We start from the raw sequence: 23,473 nt of genomic DNA on the forward strand, positions 1-23,473 counted from the left end.
GTGAGATGCTTTAGGTGCAAAGAAAAAGGACACTTCAAGAGGGAGTGTACAAGCAGAAATATGGATGATAATACTGCAAATCCCTTTGGTAGGGATTACTACAAACAGACAATTTATCATCGAACTGAGGTAGAATCATCAAAAGGCAAGAAACCGACAGAAGCATCAACCTCACAACAAAAAGCTACTACAGCTCAGATGGACGAGGGTTTCGATTGGGACTTGGTGTTTCAAGCAAATGTAGCAGAAATGGTGGATGAGAAGGTTATTGACAATGTTGAGACTGTGATTAAAGTGGTTGAGGACAAAGTAAATGATTGTGTTGAAAAGGAAAAAAGTATGGATAAGAATGAGGAATGTGAAAAGGTTGATCAAGTGGATGATAAGAAGACTTCAGATGACGAACTTCCACGAACATGTGATAAAATTCATGAGGTTCCTTCTGACTATTTGATTTCATTATTTCCACCTGATATCATAGAGAGTTTTGTAGGTTGGTTTAATGGTGAAGAAGTACCTCATGGAAAGATGACTTTGGAGATGAAGAAAATGATGTGATTTCAGAAGTCAAAAGATCAGAAGATAAGGAGGAATTAGTTGAGTTAAAAGAGTAGTTTGTTGAAGGTTTGGTTACAGATGAAGATTCTGAAACTTCAAGTGAAGAATATTCTCCAACAGAACAGGCACTCATGGCACATCAGGTAACTCTAAACTCAAATGTATGTGAAAAGTTCGAATTACCATGTAATGAGTGTGACTTCAAAACTCTTGAAATTAAAGAGTTGAAAAAACATTATGATCAAGCTTTGTTAGATCTTAATAGGATTAATGAGGCTTATATGAAATTGCAAAAATCTGAAAAGAATTTGTGGGCAAGTATTCAACAAAATCAAAAGACAATTTCAATGTTAAAACATACTGTGGAAGATAAACAAATTACCATTAACAGACACATTGATGAGAATGCAGCTCTCAAAATTGAGTTGCAAACACTCAAAATTGAGACAGAAAGAGTAAACTTGAAATTAGTTAGTTATGCTACTTCATCATATGTTCTTGATCACATTATGCCTGGAACTAAAATCAAGGATGATGTGAACGAGAACATAACATCATGTGGTGATTATCATGTCGTGCCTCCACCAATGTGGAATGCTTATATTCCAAACAAACCTAAGGGTTTGAAAAAGGCACTGAATGTGGAAATTAAAACTCCATTGCATGATAACAATGTGTCTGAAAAGACGGATAATCATAGTTCTGATTGTGATATGTCAACCGAATCAAAGTTGCAGAATCAGTGTTAACTGAAGAAAAAGTTGTTGAAAAGGAAAATCATGTTGATTCGAAGAGATTTGCTAAAACCAGTTTTTATTCAAAGCAATCTCATCGGGTCAAATCAATTAATAAAATTGTGTTTGTGCATGGTAAGACCTCAGAATCTGAAAAAGAAGCAATTTTTAGAAATCAATCTAACCGGGAGTTTTATCAACAAAAGGAAGAGCGTGAACAATCTGAAATGACATCTCAGGTTAACAAGTTTGTTGACCGGAGAAGTTGTTTTTGCTGTAATGAAATTGGGCATGTTTTCTATACTTGTCCCAATCGATTTTAGAATGATCATTCTCCATCTCAGAAGTCTATCACCAAGAAACCTGGTCTAGGTCATGTGAGTAAAAAGAAACCTGTGATTGTTCTTGAAAATGTAAAAATCTTGAAACGTGATGAGTTTGTTAAAACTAATGATGAAAAATAACTCAAACATCTTTTTACAACAAGAAGCAAGCCATAGGTCAAAATTGGGCTAAAACTGTTGTTAAACCACCAGAGGTTGTTGAGAAAGTAAAAACTGAATCTGATTCACAAGTAACTAGTGAGGATTTGTTGTCTTGTGATTCAGATATTGATGATATTAGGTTGTTGTACAAAAACTTCAAACAACCCAAGACCAAGAAGGCTTGGGTTTCCTTGTTTCACTAAAGCTGTTTACTGTATGTGCAGGGCTTCCAAGATCTCACGATTCTCGTTGGATAATGGATAGTGGAGCCTCTAGGCCCATGATGGGTACTCTTCATCTTCTCAAAGATATCAAATCTATTCATGGAGGGTATGTCGGTTTTGCAGGAAACCAAGGAGGTCAAATTGTTGGGGAAGGTACATTGACAATTGGAAAAGTTATTTTTGAGAATGTCAACTACATTTCAGAGCTGGAGAATAATTTGCTGAGTATATCACAAATTTGTGATAAAAATTTCTCTACACATTTCAATGATCAAGAATGTTTAATTTTGAAACCGGATTTCAAAATACCTAAAGAATGGATTCTTATGCGTGCTCCTCGTGTGAATGACCTTTATGTCATGAATATGAGAACCACATCAACATCTTCGGGATCTGATAAATGTTTTATTTCTAGGGCATCAGAACGAGAGTCAGTTTTATGACATCGAAGAATGGGACATATCAGTGTGAGGAAGATGAATCATCTGATTCATAAGAACTTGGTTGAAGGAGTGAATGTGAGAAATTTTCAGTTGAATGAAGAGTGTTTGGACTGTAAGATGGGAAAACAGACCAAGAAATCACATTGGAAGTAACTCATTAACTCCATCAACTTACCTTTCGAACGGCTACATATGGATCTCTTTGGTCCGGTGAATGTTAAAAGTATCACAGGAGAACTTTATTGTCTTGTGGTTACTGATGATTATTTGAGATTTTTGTGGGTAATGTTTTTGGAATCAAAGGATGAGACATATGATTCCCTCATGATTTTATTCAAGAAATTGGAAACGTTGTATAATCTACCGATCCGTCGAATAAGAAGTGACAATGAGACGGAGTTCAAGAACAACAAAATGCTTGAGTACTGTAATGAACGGCGGATTCTTCATGCATTCAGTGTACCGTACACTCCGCAACAACATGGGGTCGCTGAACGAAAGAATCGGACATTGATTGAAACAGCTCGAACTATGCTTTCAGATTCAAAATTACCAGTTAATTTTTTGTCAGAAGCAGTAGCTGCAGCTTGTTATACACTTAACCGGGTGCTTATAGTCAAGAAATTTGGCAAGACGTCTTTCGAGCTACTTAATCGTCGAAAACCTAATTTGAAGTGGCTTGAACCGTTTGGATCAACATGCACTATTCTTGAACCAAGTGGGAAGTTTTGTCCCAAAGATGTTGAAGGATTCTTTGTGGGGTATGCTAGTCCACTGAAACGTGTATACATTCCTAGCCTCCACAAAATTGTTCAAGTCCAAAATGTTGATTGTCAAAGATATACTCCTACTGTTCAACGACCAAGGAATTCTAGGCTGTTTGATTACGAAAGCCTGTGGGAGAGTTTCAAACTCCCTGAGGAAATTCTTTCTGATGAAACTTTGACGATGTCATATAATCAAAGGTTATCAGAAGATTGTGTATCAACACCTGAAGTTCCTATGTCCGTTCCTCGAGATGTACCAGATCATGTTCAATCTGATGACATGCCAGAGACTACTCCTGTTTTTTATGATAATAGTGAATCTGATGAGGAGATTATCGAAGCTATTTCTCCATCTATTTCTACTGAAGAGAATATGAATAATCTTCAATCTGAAGTGTCAGTTCCTACAGAAGTGGTGCCAAGAACTTTATCCTATCATCCTGAGGATAACATCATAGGAGATTTGAATACTGGAGTTCAAACGAGACGTCAAATCGATCAAAATCTCTAGTGTTTCTACTCAAAGATATCTCCTTTACTAAATTAATTCTCATTCAAATGTTTTATTTCGCAGATCGAACCTAAAACGTACAAGGAAGCCCCGACCAAGGAAAGCTGGGTCAATGCTATGCAAGAGGAACTATTGCAATTTGAGAAGCTTGGGTCTGGAAATTGGTTGATTTGCCTGAGGATAAGAAGCAGATTAACACCAAATGGGTGTTTAAGTGTAAACGAGATTGTAACACCCGTTAATTTTTGGTTCAATGATTTAAAAGCATGTAAAGTATGTACATCCCTCGGGGTTTATCTGGCCTTTCTCGGGGACACTCTCGTCATCCCGGTATGTTAAAATAACTTACTTTTCATCCAAGATTTGCTGCATCCTTTCAACTCAAGGGGCTAGAGTGTAACTTTTATAATATGTTAACAAAACCCTAGCCCTCCTCTTTGTTCCAACCGATCGCAACCCCCAGCTCAAAGCCTTCGTTTTTCTTTTTGCAGCCAAGATTAGGATGTAAAACTTCAATTCAAGGTTAGTCTAACGTCCATGCAAGTCTTTTTCACCATTAAACCCGTTATCGAACACGTTAGGGTTGAGCTTTGATGATAACAGTTTGCTGACAGATTCGTATACGTTTATTGTAGGGTCTGTAACGTGATGATAATCCATTGTTTTTGATCGATTCTTCTTTCCATGATGTTCTACTTTAAGTCTAGTTTCCAGAAAAGTATAATATCTAATTTTTTGGACGATATTTGAATGGTTTTTATGAATTTATAAGATCGAGTGTCAAAGCTGAAGGGGGATGACGGATTCTGGTCTGTCTTTCCGACATCATAACTCTTTTTCAACAAGTCCAAATTAGTTGGTTCCACTTCTGGAACTTAATATTTTGAGTTAAGAATCAAACCCAATTGGAATCGTTTAATTTGGTTCGGTAATGAAATTTATAAAAATAAAACCATTTTGTTGCGCACTGAAATAGCTGCACGTACCTTGCTGTGTTGGAGGAATTTTTATAATTTTTGTGTCCACTATAAAAATATAATAAAAATATTTTTATAAACCTAAGACATTTATTAAAGTCTGGTAAAAATTTAATAATTTATTTCAAAGGTTATCCTATGTAATTAAATGCATCTTCACATGCTATAATCTGTACGTTTTACTTGTTATTGATCGATAAGTTCGTTTTAGGCTTAACCGGTGGATGTTCAATTGTGTTCTTGTCAGGGCTGTTTGAAGTGATTTTTTGCACCACAATCTTCCTAGGTATGTCCCGTATATCATACTTAAAAATCATGTTCATTGGTGTTCGTTAGATTGGTCAACTAGTTGTAGCTTGATTGTTAGTGTTCGGTTGACTAGAATTGTAGTTTGATGCGTTTAACACGAGGGTTGAAGTGATTAACGACCAATTCAGCTCGGGGGAACTTGGTTTGATGTACGGACTGTTGAAAAATCATTTTTATAAGTTATGGGGTTGAATTGGTTGTCAGTTACTCAAACGGGTCGGTACAACGCGCAATTGCGTTTATTGAATAGTTGGTGCGTTGTACTTGCGAGTTACCAACCCAGTTGACTCGTGTAGCGTCGTGTGGACTTGTTGGCTGTGATTATCATATTGGGTCCACACGGGGCTGAGTTGGATGTTAACGGCCTAAACGACTCTTAAACGCGCGTGTTAGTGTCACCTAGTGCTTCCGGGGGTAAATTGGGAATTCTTTATTCCCGGGAGTATCTAAGGGTCGTGTTGGTGAATGTAAGGCCCCGGGGGCTGTTATGATTGAGTTTGATGAGGTCGAGGCTTTAGGTAACTCGAACCTTGTTAGAACGTCTCGTAGGATAAACGAGTCCTTTCGATGTCGATTGTAATGCTTGTATGTAAACCGACAGGTGTTTAAGTTTTGGGATTTCTTAGGGATTATCTAGCTCGTGGTGAATACGTGTCTTGTGTCAGGTGAGTTGATGATGCCCCCTTTTTACTCTTTTAATATTTTAGGCTAACATGCACACCTAAGCGATTTTGCTTAATGAATTGTTTAAAATTATTTTGGATGGGCTTACTTGTATAGGGTAGGCCTTGAGATGATATTATCGTATGTACATATGTATTATTGTATGGCCAAAATTTGGCAATGTTAGTAGTCGTTATCGACTACGGATGTTACGTATGCCTACTTTGTGTTTGCATGCGTTGGATGAGATGTTACGTGTTTGGGTTGTACGTGTGCTCGACCCTGATGTTAATTAGTTGTTATCAACTAAGGATGTTTGCGTATGACTACCTTGTGTTACATACGTTGGATGAGATGTTACGTGGTTGGGTTGTACGTGTGCTCGACCCTAATGTTATTACTTGGATGTTTATATATATATATATAGGGATGTGATTATAAAGATGTTTATATATATATAGGGATGTGAATATAAAGATGTTATATATATATATGTATATATATATGAGAATGATTATTTATTGATGATTATTGCCTAGCTGATGTATCCCATTTATTTTTAAAATCCTTGGAATGACTATTATGATTATTAATTATTGATGTTATTTATTAAAAATTTAACTCACTCAGCTCAAGCTGACTTTGTGTGCATGTTAGTGTGAGTTTCAGGTTAGGAGGAGGATGCTTTACCGCTTGGACGTGCATGAAGCTACTTGGACGGTGAAGGGCATACTTGGATGGAAGATTTAAATATTAAACATTTCTTTTTAAAAGTTTTATCAAATACATTTCAATTTGGTTTCGGGCATAATTCCCGGGTTTTGGGTACTTGTTTTATTAATTATGATTTTCCGCTGAATTATACTCTGAATTGGTTATTTTAATGGAATGAATTGTTTTCGAGTTTAAGTATTTTTCTAAGCATTTTGTATGAATACCAACTGTAGGATTCCCGGGATTCGGGGTCTTACAGAGATGAGAATGGAATCATTGTTAGAAACAAAGAAAGACTTGTTATATTGGGTTTTAACCAGAGGGAAGGTATCGACTACAATGAAGTGTATGCACCAGTCGCAAGGCTAGAGGCAATTCGGATCTTTCTAGCTTTTGCTTCTTGGAAAGGTTTAAAAGTTTACCAGTTAGATGTTAAGTCTACGTTTCTTAACGGAAAAATCAGTGAAGAAGTCTATGTGGGACAACCACCGAGGTTTGTCGATCCGATCCACAAAGACAAAGTGTATCTACTTGATAAAACCCTTTACGGTCTCCATCAGGCCCCGAGAGCCTGGTATGAGACATTGTCCCAACATCTTTTGGACAACGAGTTTATCAGAGGAACCGTCGACTGTACACTCTTCACCAAATTTGTTGATGGACATCTAGTGATCGTGGAGATATATGTCGATTATATCATCTTTGGTTCGACAAACGATGTTCTGTGCAAGCAATTTGAAGAAGTAATGAAGAAGAAATTCGAAATGAGAGCAATGGGGGAGATGAAATTTTTTCTTGAACTTCAAGCAAAACAGTTGTCAGATGGTATTTTCATCCATCAGACCAAGTATGTCAATGATGTATTAGCGAGGTTCAACATGACTGATGCATCGGCTATCAGTACTCCTCTACCATTGAATCATGGTATCGGTCGTGATCCCAACGGGGAGAAGGTTGACCAAACTTTATACCGATCAATGATAGGCTCATTAATGTATCTTACTACTTCTCGGCCAGACGTCATGTATGCTACGAGTCTGTGCGCCCGATATCAATCGAATACAAGGGTCTCACATCTCATGATCGTCAAAATAATTCTACATTATCTCAAGGGATGTCCGGGGGTCGGTCTCTGGTATCCTAAAGACGATGAGTTTGTGTTGAAAGCATATTTCGATTCAGACTATGGAAGCTGTAAGTTGAATGCCAAATCTACAATGGTAGGGTGTCAGTTATTCGGCAAGCATCTTGTCACTTGGCAATGCAAGAAACAAACCACGGTTTCATTGTCTACTTGTGAAGCTGAATATGTAGCTGCTTCCAGTTGCTGCTCTCAGGTTCTTTGGACACAACAACAAATGCAGGACTACGGTTTGAATTTTCTTACTACCCATATCTTCGTAGATAATAATGAAGATGTTTCCATTACTAAGAATCCGGTAAACCACTCTAAAACTAAGCATATTGAGATACGGTATCACTTCATTCGTGATTGCTACGAAAAGAAGTTGATTACTGTAGAGAAAATTCACACCGATGAACAAAAAGCAGATCTTTTCAATAAAGCTTTTGATAAGTCAAGATTTCAATACTTATTAAAACTTAATGGTTTAAAAGTTTTGGGCGGTGTTGATAAGATGGTTACCGAGATTACAGGTGTGTTAGACACCTTGTGATCCTGAACATTAGAGTCAAGTTTTCTTTTGTACATAATTTCTCATACAGTTTTTGATTTTAGGGGGAGAAAATTTCATGAAAAACCAAAAACATTGAAAATTATAAAAAGCCAAAAACAGTAAAAATTCAAAAATGACAAAAACATTAAAAAATGTTGCTCCTCAGAAAATGAGTTTTTGAAGCAAAAAGGGAAGGTGATAGTACATTGATCATCTGGTTCCAAATCCAGTAAAAAGTAGGCATAAAAGGCTGAGTGCTTAAATGTATTGGTGCTTTGGTAGGCCTTTAAAACAAACAAGTAAGGGAATGTAAGTGATATAAATCTAAATTGCCAAATTGATGGGGTGTCAGTTTCTAGCAAAAGTCTTGATAATGATGGCAGAAATGTAAATAGCTAGTCATACTCAAGCCTTTTAATCAGAATGATTGGTTAAATTTGTAAAAGCCTTTTTATCAGTAAGTGGTTAACGCTTCAATGATGTAGGGTCTTATGGTCTTAAATCTTGTATTGATGGGATGCTTTAAGGTTCCTGGATCCATAGGGTCTTTATGCGGTTTATCATCTGGGTATTCATTTCGATTAATATTTAAACAAAGCTTTAAAAAGCAAACCCGCAGATTATGCTGCTTTATCTGGTTGAAGAACTTGGTTGAACCAGATAAAGTGTCTCGGGATTAATCTGGTTGAAGAACTTGGAAAGTCAGAAGATAAAGTGTTCACCATGATGGTGAAGCTTTGTCTGAAGAAAGTAATTTCAAAGTATAATATGATCAAGACCGGATTGAAGCTAACGGTAAAGGGAAAGTTGATGAACCAACAGTTCATTTTGAAATCCCAGAGGTTGGTGGATCATCATCAAGGTTTGTACAACCAGAGCTAGTGATTGAACAAATTATTGCTGAACCAGTGATAGAACAGGTTGTTATTGAACCAGTAGTTGTAGAACCTATTAGACCTAATGAGCCAGAAGAGGAAGAGGAAAAAGAAGATGAAGAGTTATTGGATTATGGTGATTCTCCATCTCTTGATGATCATGATGACGATGATCAGGATGATCCAAGTTCTGGTGGTGGTTTAGGTGTGTTAATTGGTGCTGGAGCAAGTGCAAGTACTAAGGATGTGATTGAGCCTGTAACTGAAAGCAAACCTGCTCAAGAAACTACTCAGTCTGTTGGTAATGTTGATAAGTTGGAGATACTCGATATCGATCCAATTGCTTATAAGCCTCCTGTGAGATTTTCATCTACTAGAGAAGAATTAGAAGAAGGTGAGATCGAAGTGACACGTGCAGATTTGGCTCGTATGCTAAATATTACTGAAGAAAAGTTTGAGTTTGATTTTGAGAAGGATATGGGATTAGTTGAAGAGAATGTGTCGGTGAATGAACACATTGTTGAGGAAGAATTAGACAAGGAGCCGGAAACATATGTGAATGTTACTAATCAAGTGTTTCCAGAGTTCGATGAAGAATTTGATGAAGAAATTGAAATGATTAGTCAAGAATTTGATGAGTAGGGTAATCCTATACCTGCTAAAGACAATCCAACTGAAGAAGCTGAGGTAAACAGTCAAGAGCAACTGAGGAATGGTTTGAAAGGAAGAAAATTGAACCGAAGCATATATACTTGAATCCAGTCAAGTATTATAAGAAGAAAGAAAAAGAGTTGAAATTGGGTAAGGTAGTGAGTATTGCGTATCTACCCAAGATAAGGAAAATTGCTGTTAGAAGAACATACGGCATGCAATACTTTGATAGCCTATGTGAGTTAAAGTCTTTACCATGGATGGACATGGTGGATATTGTTGATAAAGAATTGTTGAACTGTCCTAAACGTGGAATGGTGAAAGATATTTGGGAGTTTATTAAACGTCAAGCTAAGTGCAGATTTAGAAGCTGGACTCCTCAAACTCCATATCTTCATGTGTCTAAAGTCAAGAAAGATCCTGAAACAGATGATTTTGTGAAGACTTTCATGTTTATTTTCTGTGGAGGTACTATGATGAAAACCGTGGTGAAGCTCAGATATAAACAGAGATGGAGTGTGGGATGTGATAGATGTAATGGATCCGATGTGGTTAGTGAACTATTCTGAGAAGGATATAGAGACGCTGCATAAGTGCTAGATTCAAGTATCACGTGATAAACATCATGCGTCTGCTATGCAATACCAGAAGGTGATTAAGATTTGTTATAAGTATAAGATTCACTCTGGAGAAGTCTGGAAGAGCAAATGGTTTGAGTTTGGTAAAGAGGAAGTAAAGAAGGAAAAGGAAAGAGAGGAGGAAATAAAGGAGATGATAAGGATTGCAGCACTGAAAAGGTTTCAATACAAAGGCGTTGGAGTATTCCAACTAATCAGAACCCCTCATCTAAATGTTCATGGGAAGATATGAGAAGGGAGTATAGAGAAAAGACGTTTAAGAAGAAAAACTGAAAGATAGAAGATCGAAGACCTAGCAACATCCAAGGGGGAGTCTGTTAGAACATAATTTCTATTGCTAGGGTCTTAGATGTATTAGATATGATTGTATAGGGCTAAAATGTCAAATGTATAGTTTGTGTTTGTTAGTCAACGCATAAGTCTTCAAGTCAACGCATATCATATGTGGCGTATATGATATACGCTGTATATCATATACGGACTTGATGAGCTTGTTCATGTTTCCTATAAATAGGGGACTTATGCGTTTCTACTTAGACTTTTGGGTGAATGTTAGAGTGAGAGAGTAGAGAGAGAAAGTTGCTACAAAGTCATATCTTGTAATGTTTGAAGTTATCAATGAAGAATATGCTTAATGTTTAATTGTTTTGTTCACTCTCAATAGATTCCGCACTTTGAGATACAAGCTGTAACATCTGGAGATCCTAATTGTTGTATACATCAGCATGACATCCTCTTCCAAGCTTCAACGGATGAAAAGATCTTCTAGAATGTTTAGTTTTAGCTATAAATAGGACTTTATGTTTACTTTTATGTGGGTGTTTTTCGTGGTGTAAATCACCCACCCAAGGGGAGCTTCCCTTGGGTGGGGTCGGTTCGTTTACTATATATTTCATCTTTCGAAACCGACAACGGAGTCGTTCACAAGTTCTATTATCGTTATATTATATATTTTGTTCGATCATTTAATTTACCGCACCCGTCTCGAACGTTATCAAGAAGAAAATCTATTCGTCGTCAGATCCAGTTTCCGGACCTACATAAACCAAACTTTAAAAATGTACCACAATAGTCTCAAGTTTTGACTATTGGCCGGCAACGAGCTTTTCACTAACAGTATTAGATTCCGTTAGTTTTTTATGATGTGGATGAAAACATGTACGATGATGCGGCAAAAATAGTGTGTGGACTGTTATGTGGTAAAAAAATATTTTTAAATTAAAAATAAAATTTTCAAACCAAAATAAAAGAACCGAACCACTTTTTTTAATAAAAATAAACGAACCAAACTACTTTTTTAACAAAAATAAACGAACTGAACCACTTATTTTTGTTAAAAAAAATTGGTTTAGTTCGTTTATTTTTGTTAAAAAAAATGTGGTTGAAAAGTAGTTTGTTCGTTTATTTTTGTTAGAAAAAGGTGTTTCGGTTCATTTATTTTTGTAAAAATGTTGTTCGGTTTGTTCAGTTCATTTATTTTGTTAAAAAAAGTATTTCGGTTCATTTATTTTTGTTAGAAAAATAGTTGTGTTCGTTTATTTTGGTTAGAAAATTTTAAATTTAATTTAAAAATATTTTTATCACATAAACAGTCCAAGTAAGTATTTTTGCCACATCATCGTACATGTGATCGTCCACATTATCAAAAACTAACGAAATCTAACCCCAATAGTGAAAAGTTCGTTGGCTGTCAATACGTCGAAACTTGGGACTGTTGTGATACATCTTTAAAGTTTGACTTAACGTCGGCCAATGGAACAAAGTTTAGATTATTAAAATCCAATATACCTATAATATATTTACTTATTTTTTTCATAAATTAATAATTATTATAAAAACATATATATATATATATAGACACACACACATATATATTAAATAAAGGTTATATAAATAGGAAGCTCGTTTAAGCTCACGAGCCGCTAGATCTCGACAATTGAAGCTCGGGCTCGTTTATTAAAGACGTTTATGTTTTGGCTGAGCTCATCTAAGCACGGCTCGATTCAAGCTTTTAACAAGCCGGTCATGAGTTGCCCATGAGCGGTTTGGCCTGTTCGCAGCTCTAGTTCCCTTCTTCCGAAAATAGGTTGTTAGGCTTTTGAACTTTTCTTTTGTCGATTTCAAAAATAGGTCCAAATTGTTTGTTTGAGGTGCGTTTATGTAAAGATACCAGTAGAAGATATTCAAAAACTTAGCACTCACTCAAGAAAAAAAAAGTAAAAAAAATGAAAAGAAAATTGGATTTTAATAATTCAAACTATTAATTATTATCATTATTAATCTCAACTAACAATATGACTGGAAGCAATCTCAACTTTCATTTTTATTACCAATAATAATACTGGTTTAACAAAACACTAACTCCATTAAAACAAAAGAATAACATTATATAAAGAAAAAAGACTTAAATTATTGAAATTCAACTTAAAAACATTACAATTTTCGAAAGACTAAACCTAAAACTTAATAAAGGGTGTTGCTATTGTTTCATAACCAAAGGGTTTGCTGGCTTGTTTATCACATCATAGGGGACATATGATATTTTTTTGTTCTATCATACATCAGTTATTCTTTTATCAAATTTTAGGCTCTCATGAAACATGTATGGCCATTTTTGCTCCATCGATACAATACAATTCGAATGACTAGAGCAAAATTGAATTGTATGATCAAGGTTAGTCTAGAAGTTTTTTTGTCACCATACTATGTCATTGCATTTAGTTTTGTATGCTTTATTGACAATTCCTAGATGCCAGTCGTTTTCGCTTTTTAAAAATTTTGGATATTCTTGTTCCAACAGTAGCTTAGGAGTCGGCTTTCCGCTTAGGCAGGGGCAGCTTTGAGGAGGCCGACGTCCCCTGCCCAGTTAACCAGGTAGGCCCAAAAATTTAAGGAAAAAACTATTCTTATTGTTTAAACTAAATAACTCAAATTATTCAAGCTCACTTTTATTTTAAAAAAAAAATCTGTATAGCCCAAACCATAATCTAATAAGCTCATTTTTACTTCAGGCCTAAATTTTTACTCACCCAAACCATAACCCATTATCTAGTTTATATTTTACTTAACACCCAAATTTTTCCTCGCCCTTGGCCCAAATTTTTTTAGTGATGCGCATGTGTGGACGTGTTGTAAGACTTCTATAGAAACTTTCTTGTATTGTGGAGGCGCTTGTCAAGTTTTGAGTTATTTTCTTGATTAATGGAATTGAAGAGTTTATTTCAAAACTAATCGTCTTCATTCAAATACATTTTTATATATATTCATCATCGTGATCCATTACGCTTGTCCTAACTATCTATCATTTGGAAATTTGTAGCCATGTTATAAATTTACAACCCAATTAGCACAGGCCCAGTTTGCAAAGGCCTAAATTTGAAGCCCAGACTACAATCATTACAACATAAAACCCGGACCGACCTCATACTGTCTAGTTTAGCCAAATTTCTGCTCCGGTTTTGGATATGTTCAACCCGCTACTCACTCAAAAGTAAGGGTGCAAATGAGCCGATCTGCTCTTGAGCTACAAGAAATCGGATCAATAAAATTCTTTAAATTATGGAGCCTGAGGTCAAGCCTTGTACAGGAACCTCGTTTAGGCTCATCGAGTCTTAGAAAGCATTGTGTATTTCAGTATTTCTTAGTTTACCTATTTTAGAAATTTATGTATCATTACACTGCACAGTTGTACTCGAGCTTAGCTTTACCTATACAGGCTTGAGCCGAGCATAGGCTCATTTAATGTTCTTCTGAAAATATATAAAAATAACCCAAAACATTTATAAAATAATTAATAAATAATAAAGATGTCGAACTTTAGAAAAAGAGCTTAAAACAAGAAAGTCAAAACGAGCTCAAGCTTGAGCTCGAGCTCTGGCTGGGCTCGGCTAGGATCGTTAGCACCGTCAAAAGAATACCCACATTCTATGATGGTGGGGTTGTGCAATTTGTAATTTTCACCCATCATGTACCCTTTGTATATATGATTTCAGCAACCCAGATTCTCCATTTTCCAGTCGAAATTATGTCATTTGATTTGTTTGTTATGGAGTTCTTACAATTTATTGCGTATCTTATATTTGAATACACGTAATAGTAGCATTCTAGTTTAGAAGATCTTGTATGCAATCAGTTTCAATATGGTATACTTAGTTAATGGCTATACACTCAAAAGGTGTACTTGTAGTAGAATGAGATTTGATATGTAGAGTCAAATGGTTCAAATGAAATGGATCATTATATTCAATTATCGCGTTCGGGTGACCTGTTTGATAGGAATGAGTTTTTGTAATAACTTTCTCAAACATGATTTTAGTGGCACGGATAAAATGATCACAATGTCTAGTCATGTGCATTCACGACGACGTTTTGTTAAAAGGTTATTATTGTAATTTCTCATCCAAATCGAACCGCGGTTATAGCCTTCATTCTTGTCTCGCTTACTTATAGTTGTGCTTTGCCTCTTTGTTAGTCACATATATCTCACATCCGCAGCTCCATTCTAAGTGCAGTGTCTTCGCGGTTGCAGGTAAATGTTCACTCTCAGCTTTTTTGTGATTGTTTTCCTTTTTAATTGTCAATTTACATTCCTTGTTTTTCTTGCTTATAACATTTTGTCCTGATTTGATTTAATTCTTCTGGATCTCAGTCTGCAGTTTCAAGTTTTTTCCCCGATCGGATTGTTTTGCTATATTTTGTTCGATCTGAACTTGCCCGATCTGATTTATTTCCTTTAACTGATTCAATGTTTACAAATCCGTTTAAGTCTATTAATTAAGACCTCTTGGCCTTGTATTCTTTGGGATATAGGGTTTCAAAATCTTGTTTAGTTGTTACAAATTCAATTTGTCTTACTTATTCCCAAATCTGATTATTTCGCCTAAATTTGGTTTAACCTAGTCAAACATGATTTGGGTGTTTGGCCTTAATTTATTTAGCGTGAACTAACCGGTTTGATTTGGTCAATCATCACTGATGTTTGCATTTTATACGTGGTAAATTTGCAAAATTAGTGGTTGTTTTCTCTATCAAGTGGTATTGTGGTTACATGCCACTAGCAACCTTTGAAAAGGGTGTTTATATTGATTAAAGTGCAAAAGGGGTAGCGGCGCAACTTATCGCCCGCCTGCCTTCTGTTTCGATTTAATCACTACCTTGCTGATTTTAATTAATTTAAAAATTACAATCTTGTTTTGGGTTAATATATATCAATGGAAATAGTAACTTCAAACTAGTTACAATCTTAGTTTTCTTCTTGCAGGGATGAATAATATTTACGAAATATAGATTTTAACTGGTTAAAATCAAAATTTATTTCAGAACTAATTAAGGCACCTAAATATGATGATATCTTCACATAATTACATTGAGTGACCGACCATATGTGCTTGTTTGTCCAATGAACTAATGTGACTTTGCAAGTTTAGGAACAGCCAAAATGTCTAGAAACCAGAATGCTGATGCGCCTACCAACAAGAGTTTGAAGACTTCTGAGGACACTGGTTTGAGAGATTGGTCAAATTTAAGCAAAGATGTGCTCTTGCCAATTATATGGAAACTTGAACCAACGGATTTCTTTGGATTCAGAGGGACTTCTAATCCTTGGAGGTCACTGGCCCTTTCTCACATTAACAAGTTTATGGGTTCTAGACGACCCATGAAGGTTAGCTACTCTAATCGCGCTCTCTACTTTGAGGACTTTGAGGGCCGAAAACACAAAATCCCTCTTCCTCAATCTACTGGCCGTACATGTGTTGGTGTAACCTGTGGTTACATGATCATGGTCGGGAGGAACCGTGATTTCTTGCTTGTGAATCCCTTCAAAATGCATCAACTTTATTTCCCTGCTTGTGCCTTAAGCCCTTGGGTAAATACAAATGCATCACAATTCAGGGGTATTCTTGTCTTTTCACCCTCCACATCCCAGCCAGTGTTCGTATTCTCTCACAAATTCGCCAACAAAATATTTTATCATATGTCTGGTAACCAACCCTCCTGGTATTGGCGTGGCCTCGATTTCCCCATCCTTGATATTCATGCTTTCAAGGGAAAGATATACACAGTTAGCGCAACTAGTCGTTTATTTGAGGTCGGACTCAATCCAAGGCCTAGTTTGGAACAATTTGAAATGAAGAATCACCCAACACGACATCTCTTACGCCCGGAGCTTGTAACTTCGGGCAAAAGTCTGTATTTGTTGGATTGTTGTTCAGCCGATAAGTACGAGGCTTACGAAATGGATGTTGAGAAAAAGGAATGTGTGCGGGTAGATAAGACGACTGTTGAATATGCGTTCTTTGTGGGCGACTGGAAGAGTAGTGCTGCTGTTGATCCCGACACCTGGGCTGACAGTCAGATACCAGATGAGAAGGGTGGTTACCTAAAGGATACTACTGATAATAGTAAACTTAAAGGCAAGTGTTTGTTTGCAAACATGTGGTACTTCCCACATGATTGCTCAACTGTTGATACCTTACAGCAACAGTAGTTTATTGGACCTTTGTATGATGTTTTGAGAACTACAATAGATTTTTTTTTTTTTTTTTTATGTTGTATTCTTATGTTGGATGATGAACAATCTTTTGTTGGTCTTTTGGTATGATCTTGAAAGGTCAGCTTTATGTTTAAAGGGTTATCCATGTATGTATGAATTTTTGGTTTAACTAGCTTGTCTCTCACCAGTTGGTTTGGGTGGGCAGGAAAAACCAAATCATAACCGGAAAAACCAAACCAATTGGGAAACTGATTGCTCGGTTATGGTTTGGTTATGATGTGTGTAAAAATATGAAATAACAGAACTAAAACAAAACCCAACTTTTTTTTAATTTATTATGTGCTGAAAAGGATGTATTACAATTCTTTTTATAAAATAATATATTACTAGTTGCGTATTTCTTTTTAAAGCAAAACTTTTCTTAGATTTAATAAATGAAAACAGTAAACCATTGATAACCGAAAAATTATGAAAATCTACTTTGGTTATAGGCATAACTTTGTCTTATAGACAAGCAGACATATAAAGAATTAATAACTGATGACTGATGAGTTATGAAAATCTACTTCGGTTATAGGTTATGAAAATCTACTTCGAAAACTTCAAATTATTTTTTGTGATATGTTGTTCTAAAGCATTGTTGGTCTTTTCGTATGAACTAAAAGGTTTGGTGTAGTTTCTATGTTTAAACAGAAAATCAAGCATACAGGCAATATGTGTTCATATTGAGCTACTTGTACTTACGAACTATTCGAGATTGGCTCACATAAGAAAAGGCTTATTATTCATAAAAGCTGAAAGCTTCAATCGAGCCCTGACTAGGTATGCAAACATAAGCAATTCTGTCATTAATATAAATATAATAACTTTATATGTTTTTTCTTAATGGACAATAGCTTTACATGTAACGAGTATTTTGCAGCAAGTTGGTAATATTCGAGCGGTGGTAAAACTCAAGCGTTGAGACGGTAAGTCGACACGAATGCGATCGGTTTCGGTTACGTATGTTATTGTACCAGAACTAAAACAAAAAATAAATAATCTTGAGGTGGACCAATGGGGTAGAGTCAGTTAGTAAAAATCGATCGTTGGTAAAACCCAACCATTATCGATCTCAAAGTGTTGAGACGGTTAGTCTACGCGAATTCGGTCGGTTTTCATCACGTTCGTTACGATACCAAACAAAAAAAATCAGCATTCTGTTGGTTTTCATTACGTTCATTACGGTACTAGAACTAAAACGGAACGCTGTGAGTTTACGCAAATCTGGTCGACTTCTGCCGCGTTTTTTACGACACCATAACTAAAAGAAAACAAAATCAAAATTGGGTTTCAATCGATTTATGGCACGTACGTTACGGACTTGAATTAAAACAAAAAACATTAAAATAATACTACCAATAAGGTGCCGCAAAATGGCCTCACATGGGACTTTGTGGCACGAAAGTTCTAAACTATTATAATAATAATAATAATAATAATAACAACAACAACAACAACAACAACAACAACATAGGCACAATGTATGTTACCGCATATAACTATGCCAAAATAACTAAATAATGTAGATTTTGATACAGATATAATTATATAATTAAATAATTTTTCGGGCTCGGTTGGGCTCATTTATACTTCTAACAGAACGGAGATAGAAATTTATAAATGAGATTGGTTTCAGTATTCACTGAATGATTTTATACAAGTATTGAAGACATATCAAGTAATTGACAAACCATATATCAAATAATTGAAGTTAACCCAAATCATTTCTTTTATATTTGAAATTCGCGTTGTTTTCCCTAGAATTTTGAATTTTTGGATCAAGACCCACCCCCAACTATGGTTGTTTTTTACGAAACCATAACTAAAACAAAACAAAATCAAAATTGGTTTTCGAGGACGTTACGGACTTGAACTAAAACAAAAAAAAATATTAAAAAATAATACCACCAATAAGGTGCCGCAAAGTTGCCCAACGGGAGACTTTGCGGCACCAAAATTCTAAATAATTATATAATAATAATAATAATATAACATGACACAATATATGCTACCGCATATAACTGTGCCAAAATAACTAGATAGTATAGATCATATTATTTATACAGTTATATAATTATATAATTAAATTAACAAATAATTACTTATGAGCCCAGCTCGAGCTTTCGGGCTCGGTTTGGCTCATTTATACTTCTAACAGAAAGGAGATAGAAATTTATAAATGAGACTGATTTCAGTATTCACTGAATGATATTATACAAGTATTGAAGATGATATATCTAAGTAATTGGCAAACCATACATCAAATAATTGAAGTTAACCCAAATCATTTCTTTTATATTTGAAATTCGCGTTGTTTTTCCCTAGAATTTTGATCAAGACCCACCCCAACTATGGCTGCTTTTAACTTTCACAAAATGACAATTATCTCATTACAAAATAACAACCTATCTGTTTATGCACAAACTGCTATTAGTCCAATCCAGGTGGTGTGTGCATGTTGCTGACCACCACAAATATCTAGATTTATCTATATAACAATAATTGATAAAGCTGTTATTTCATTTTTAAAAACTAAGTTTGTTAGACAAGAGTTATCTTTTACAGCAGTTTGTGTCACACCTTTTCATTTTAAGATTATAAAATTTTAGATACAAGTTTGCTAATTGACCAGCAAAGAGAGGATGCAGACCTCATTTGCTTTGAACTCAAAAAAATTAGTTTTGAAGAATATTTCTTCCAAATCATTTTAGTCTCCTTTTTATAAACAGTTGATTGACTTATTAAATCGCATTGGTTCCTCATTATTAAACCGATCTATATGTTTGTATATGTGCACATGCATCTCTATCTAAGTCGCAAATTTTATAACAAATAAGGCAAGATTTCTAAGGATTACAATACTTTTGTGATTATAACATAACCTTTTTTCACTTTGAAAGCCAATATAAGATGAGAAACAACGTACAAGCGGCAATGACAGCAGATAGGATGAGCGTGTCCCTCGACTTCTTCCTTCTAATAGAACCTATAAACAAAATTTATTTAATCAATTTTATAAATTATATTTATAAAAAAAAGTACAATGAGCCATACCGATTAGGCCACGAACGATAGGAAACTTGTCACTCAGCTGTTTAACTTTCCCTTGAACATCACCAAACATAGCCCTCTGAGACCCCAAGGCGGCTCTAGTTGTTTGAGCCTGAGTTATCACATCATCCATCTGCACAAAACCCGATATACTCATGTTTTCTTGTAATGTTAAAAGAATGATGTAAAAAAAATTAAAAAACTTGCATGTGCTATGCTTCCATGGATAGCAGCTCGCTCCCTTAGTATCTGCATTCTTGGGCTCCCAGATGCCTGTATAAGGTCAAGATTATTGTTACACTTACCAGAATAATAATAATAATAATAATAATAATAATAATAATAATGTTTATATATTAATGAATAAATTGGACTGGTGTTAAAAGTAATTGTCTCACCTTGTACTCACTGATATCATCTCTTACAGAACTTAGGAGCTCAGCATGCTCAGTCATTGCAGTTATGTTCCCTTTGATTTGTCTGAATTCCTACATAATGATAACAAAACAATAACGGATATTCTTTATTCCTCTTGGTTTAACAGTTTAACAGCACTGTCCATACAGATAAACCTAACGTTATGCAATTAAACTAGGCAGCATTGTGTGACTGTACCTGCTAATTTCAATTCACAATTAGGTAATGTCAAAACTCATAATGACATAAAATTTTAAAGCATGGTGCTTAGTTTGTCAAACATGTTTATGTAAACTGGATTACGATGAGATATAGCTCCAAAACTGAAATAATATAGAGCCAAAAAAACAGCCAAAAGATAATCGGTTCTGAAAGCTAGAGGTCAAAATGTAAAAGACTAACTTAGCTTGTAATCATGATTTTTGGTTCAACACAACCTAATATTTTGATTGTAACTTGTGAATCAGGGAGTATTTGGGATTACCTATTTGTAGCCAATTATGCTTACTAAAATAACCAGAATCAACTAATCAGTTGCAGCACTAGGCAAAATGAAATGCAGAAGATAAATGTTGTAGAACAAAAATCAAGTAATCAGTTTTATTATGTTCGAGATTCTGATTATTCAAAGGAAAATGATCATAATTAAGTCATCAGTTTGGATAAGCAACTCTGAAACAGAGTATTCAAAACTGATCATTTCTCCCCAAAAACTGTACTTCTTGTAGCCAAAACTCACATTTGGACAACTTTGCGTATAACTTCTCTTGCCTCAATAATTTTAAGATTCATAGGCTTAACCTGGTATAGGCCAGCGCTTGTATATGCGTATCAAAGTTTGTCACTAAGTGACATGTAGACTTAACCCGATAAGAGCCAGTGCTTGAAATAGTACTAAACCACAAATAACTGTCACACCCCGACTAGGTAGTTGCGGAAGCGTAATACGGGAATGTAACAGATAACACTGGTATCAACCACATTGTTTATAAAGAAAATTCAACCACTAATTACATATATACGCAAATGTATATAGTATATACTCTTAAATCAGTTTGCTACATCCAAACACTCAAAAAAAATGATCATTTATTGTATCATAACACAATAATCAGATTCTCGTACATAAGCATGAGCAAGTAAATGATTGGAAAACTAAGATGTATAGTATGCATAATTCACGTATAAGCAGACAGATATAAGAAAGAACTATATGAATGCAGTGAATCATAAAGTGAAAACAATAAGCAAATATAAGTAAGAACCTGGCTAAACTCGTGAAGTATGTCCCTGTGTCTTGCCAGCTTTTGGGTAACAGAAGTAGTAGGTGTTGCAGATGCAGCACACCGACTCATTGAATCATTCACATCCAGCAACTTTTCAAGTAATGACTGTATTTCCATCTCCATTGATTTCCATGAACGGTTGGAGCCCATAGTCGGTGTATCCACATCAGCAAAACCTGGCCCCACAAGCATAGTTAACCATCAGCAAATATGTGTCCAAGCAAAATCATTCTCTTGAATATTGTCAACGAGCATAATCAATGTTCCAGGACAATACAATCAAATGCATATTAGGTAGTCTAGATGACAATTTTTAGTTAGTTCTAATACTTAGGATTTTACCTACAAAAAATGGTAATTTTGGTTATTGGTCCCTTGGTAAAACTATCAGCACAAAATATCTGTCCTGATATTATCGGCGGTATTGACCGATATATCACCAGTTTTCCTGATATCAGTTTTTTAAGTCTTAACTGTCAATTTGTAGTGTTTAATGTTACTGTTTTAAGTCTTAATCGGTTCCTACTTGCTACAATTGTTAGTGTTTTGTAAGTTGCAAAAGGTTAATTTGTTAATGGTAGGAGAGTATAATGAATTGTCAGTGTTAAATTGCTATGTGTATAAATTTTGCATGACACTAAAATTACCAATCCTATATTTTTCCAAATTAACTGCATAGGGTTTTACTCAGGGGTGCAAACAAGCCGAGCTTCTCACGAGCTACTCTAGCTCCGAACAATAAAAAGCACGAAACGCGCCAAGCTTTTTCGAGCTCGAGCCAAGCATGAGCCTCAAATAAAGCTCGTTTAGTTATCAAGCCCGAGCTCAAGCCTTGTGTATTTTTTTAAATTTTACCTCTTTTGTACTTCTATGGATTAATTTTACACTGCCCAGCCAAGCTCAAGCCGAGCTCAGACTCCTTTAAGCTTTTTCTCATAATACTTAAAATTAATAAATGAGCCGATCCCAAGCCTGAGCTCAAGCTCTTGTAAGTCAAAACAATCCAAGCTCAAGTCTCGGCTTGGCTCGTTTGCACCCCTGTTCACTTTACTCATCACAACATATTGAAGATCTAAAGATGTATGCAACCATCAGTGCTAGACATGGTGCATTATGTGAATGTCCATCATCAAAGCAAATCAAATACCTAGATCACTAAATTGACACGTTTTCTCCAAAGGATTCACCATTTCGATACATAAGCAAATCAATAAACATACAATTAGCATTCAAAATGATCCGAATCAGTCCGTTAACAGTTCTAGGGTTCGAATTTAATAATATAGATGCATACAATTAGCACTCAAAATGATCGTAAATTAGTATGTTAAGAGTTCTAGGGTTTTAAATTGGGGAATGTGATTGATTAGAGATAAGATCAAGATCTAGGGTTTGAAGATAATAATAACAATAATAATAATAAACCTCCTTGAGTGACACGAGCACCGAGCTTGGCATAAGAAGATAACTTCACATCCAGATCGCCTTCGATCTTACGAGCTTCTTTCCTCAGTTCCTCCCACCCCGATTCCTGATCCATTATCCGACCCGATCTCTTTTCTCTTTGTTAGCTGGTGAGTTTGCAGTTGAAATGGAAGGAAGTAATGGATTTTGATGCTCTGCTACTAGTTGAATAACTAGGTATCACACCCGCTGAGCAGCTCTTTGAAGTTAAACGAGCCTAAAATCAAACCAAACATGAGTTACTTTAGTTTTATTCCGGGTTTTATCAAGCAAGCTACGAAGCTTTTTAAACAACCCTAGCAGGGCATGATGATGTTGTCGGTAAAAACAAACAAATTCTCAAATGTCCAAATACAAACAACTTAATATATTTAAAAAGAAAAATTAAAACCACGCGTTGTGGTGGCGCACTGGCAAGAATTCGGTCGGTATCAGTTTACAGCACCGAACTAAACAAAAAAATAAATTCAACAAAAAACGTTTAGCAAACAAAAA

The 23,473-nt window shown here is 35.4% G+C and overlaps 2 protein-coding genes across 2 annotated transcripts; one reads left to right on the forward strand and one right to left on the reverse strand.

The window, feature by feature from the left end:
• The first annotated feature begins 15,662 nt into the window (after positions 1–15,662).
• LOC143584854 (uncharacterized) lies at positions 15,663–16,712 on the forward strand. Its single transcript, XM_077066793.1, has one exon. The coding sequence runs from the start codon at positions 15,663–15,665 to the stop codon at positions 16,710–16,712; it is 1,050 nt and encodes a 349-aa protein (XP_076922908.1).
• A 2,759-nt stretch (positions 16,713–19,471) lies between these two features.
• On the reverse strand, positions 19,472–23,061 carry LOC143584856 (Golgi SNAP receptor complex member 1-2-like). The gene is made up of 6 exons (XM_077066794.1): positions 22,940–23,061; positions 21,494–21,690; positions 20,210–20,299; positions 20,019–20,084; positions 19,815–19,944; positions 19,472–19,746 (listed from the first exon to the last, which is right to left on the reverse strand). The coding sequence occupies exons 1-6, from the start codon at positions 23,052–23,054 to the stop codon at positions 19,649–19,651; spliced, it is 696 nt and encodes a 231-aa protein (XP_076922909.1). The 5' UTR covers positions 23,055–23,061; the 3' UTR covers positions 19,472–19,648.
• Between the last annotated feature and the right edge of the window lie 412 nt (positions 23,062–23,473).

Source organism: Bidens hawaiensis, unplaced genomic scaffold (genome assembly GCF_021521415.1).
Source record: "Bidens hawaiensis isolate Kalapana, Puna unplaced genomic scaffold, B.hawaiensis_p1.1 tig00033477_1, whole genome shotgun sequence".
Classification (NCBI taxonomy): Eukaryota; Viridiplantae; Streptophyta; class Magnoliopsida; order Asterales; family Asteraceae; genus Bidens; species Bidens hawaiensis.

Coding starts and splice junctions, on each gene's coding strand:
- LOC143584854 (XM_077066793.1), top strand. CDS start 15,663: ATGTCTAGAAACCAGAATGCTGATGCGCCTACCAACAAGAGTTTGAAG.
- LOC143584856 (XM_077066794.1), bottom strand. CDS start 23,054: ATGGATCAGGAATCGGGGTGGGAGGAACTGAGGAAAGAAGCTCGTAAG. Junction 19,945..20,018: donor TCCATGGAAGCATAGCACAT/GCAAGTTTTTTA, acceptor GGTTTTGTGCAG/ATGGATGATGTGATAACTCA. Junction 19,747..19,814: donor TATCGTTCGTGGCCTAATCG/GTATGGCTCATT, acceptor TTTTGTTTATAG/GTTCTATTAGAAGGAAGAAG.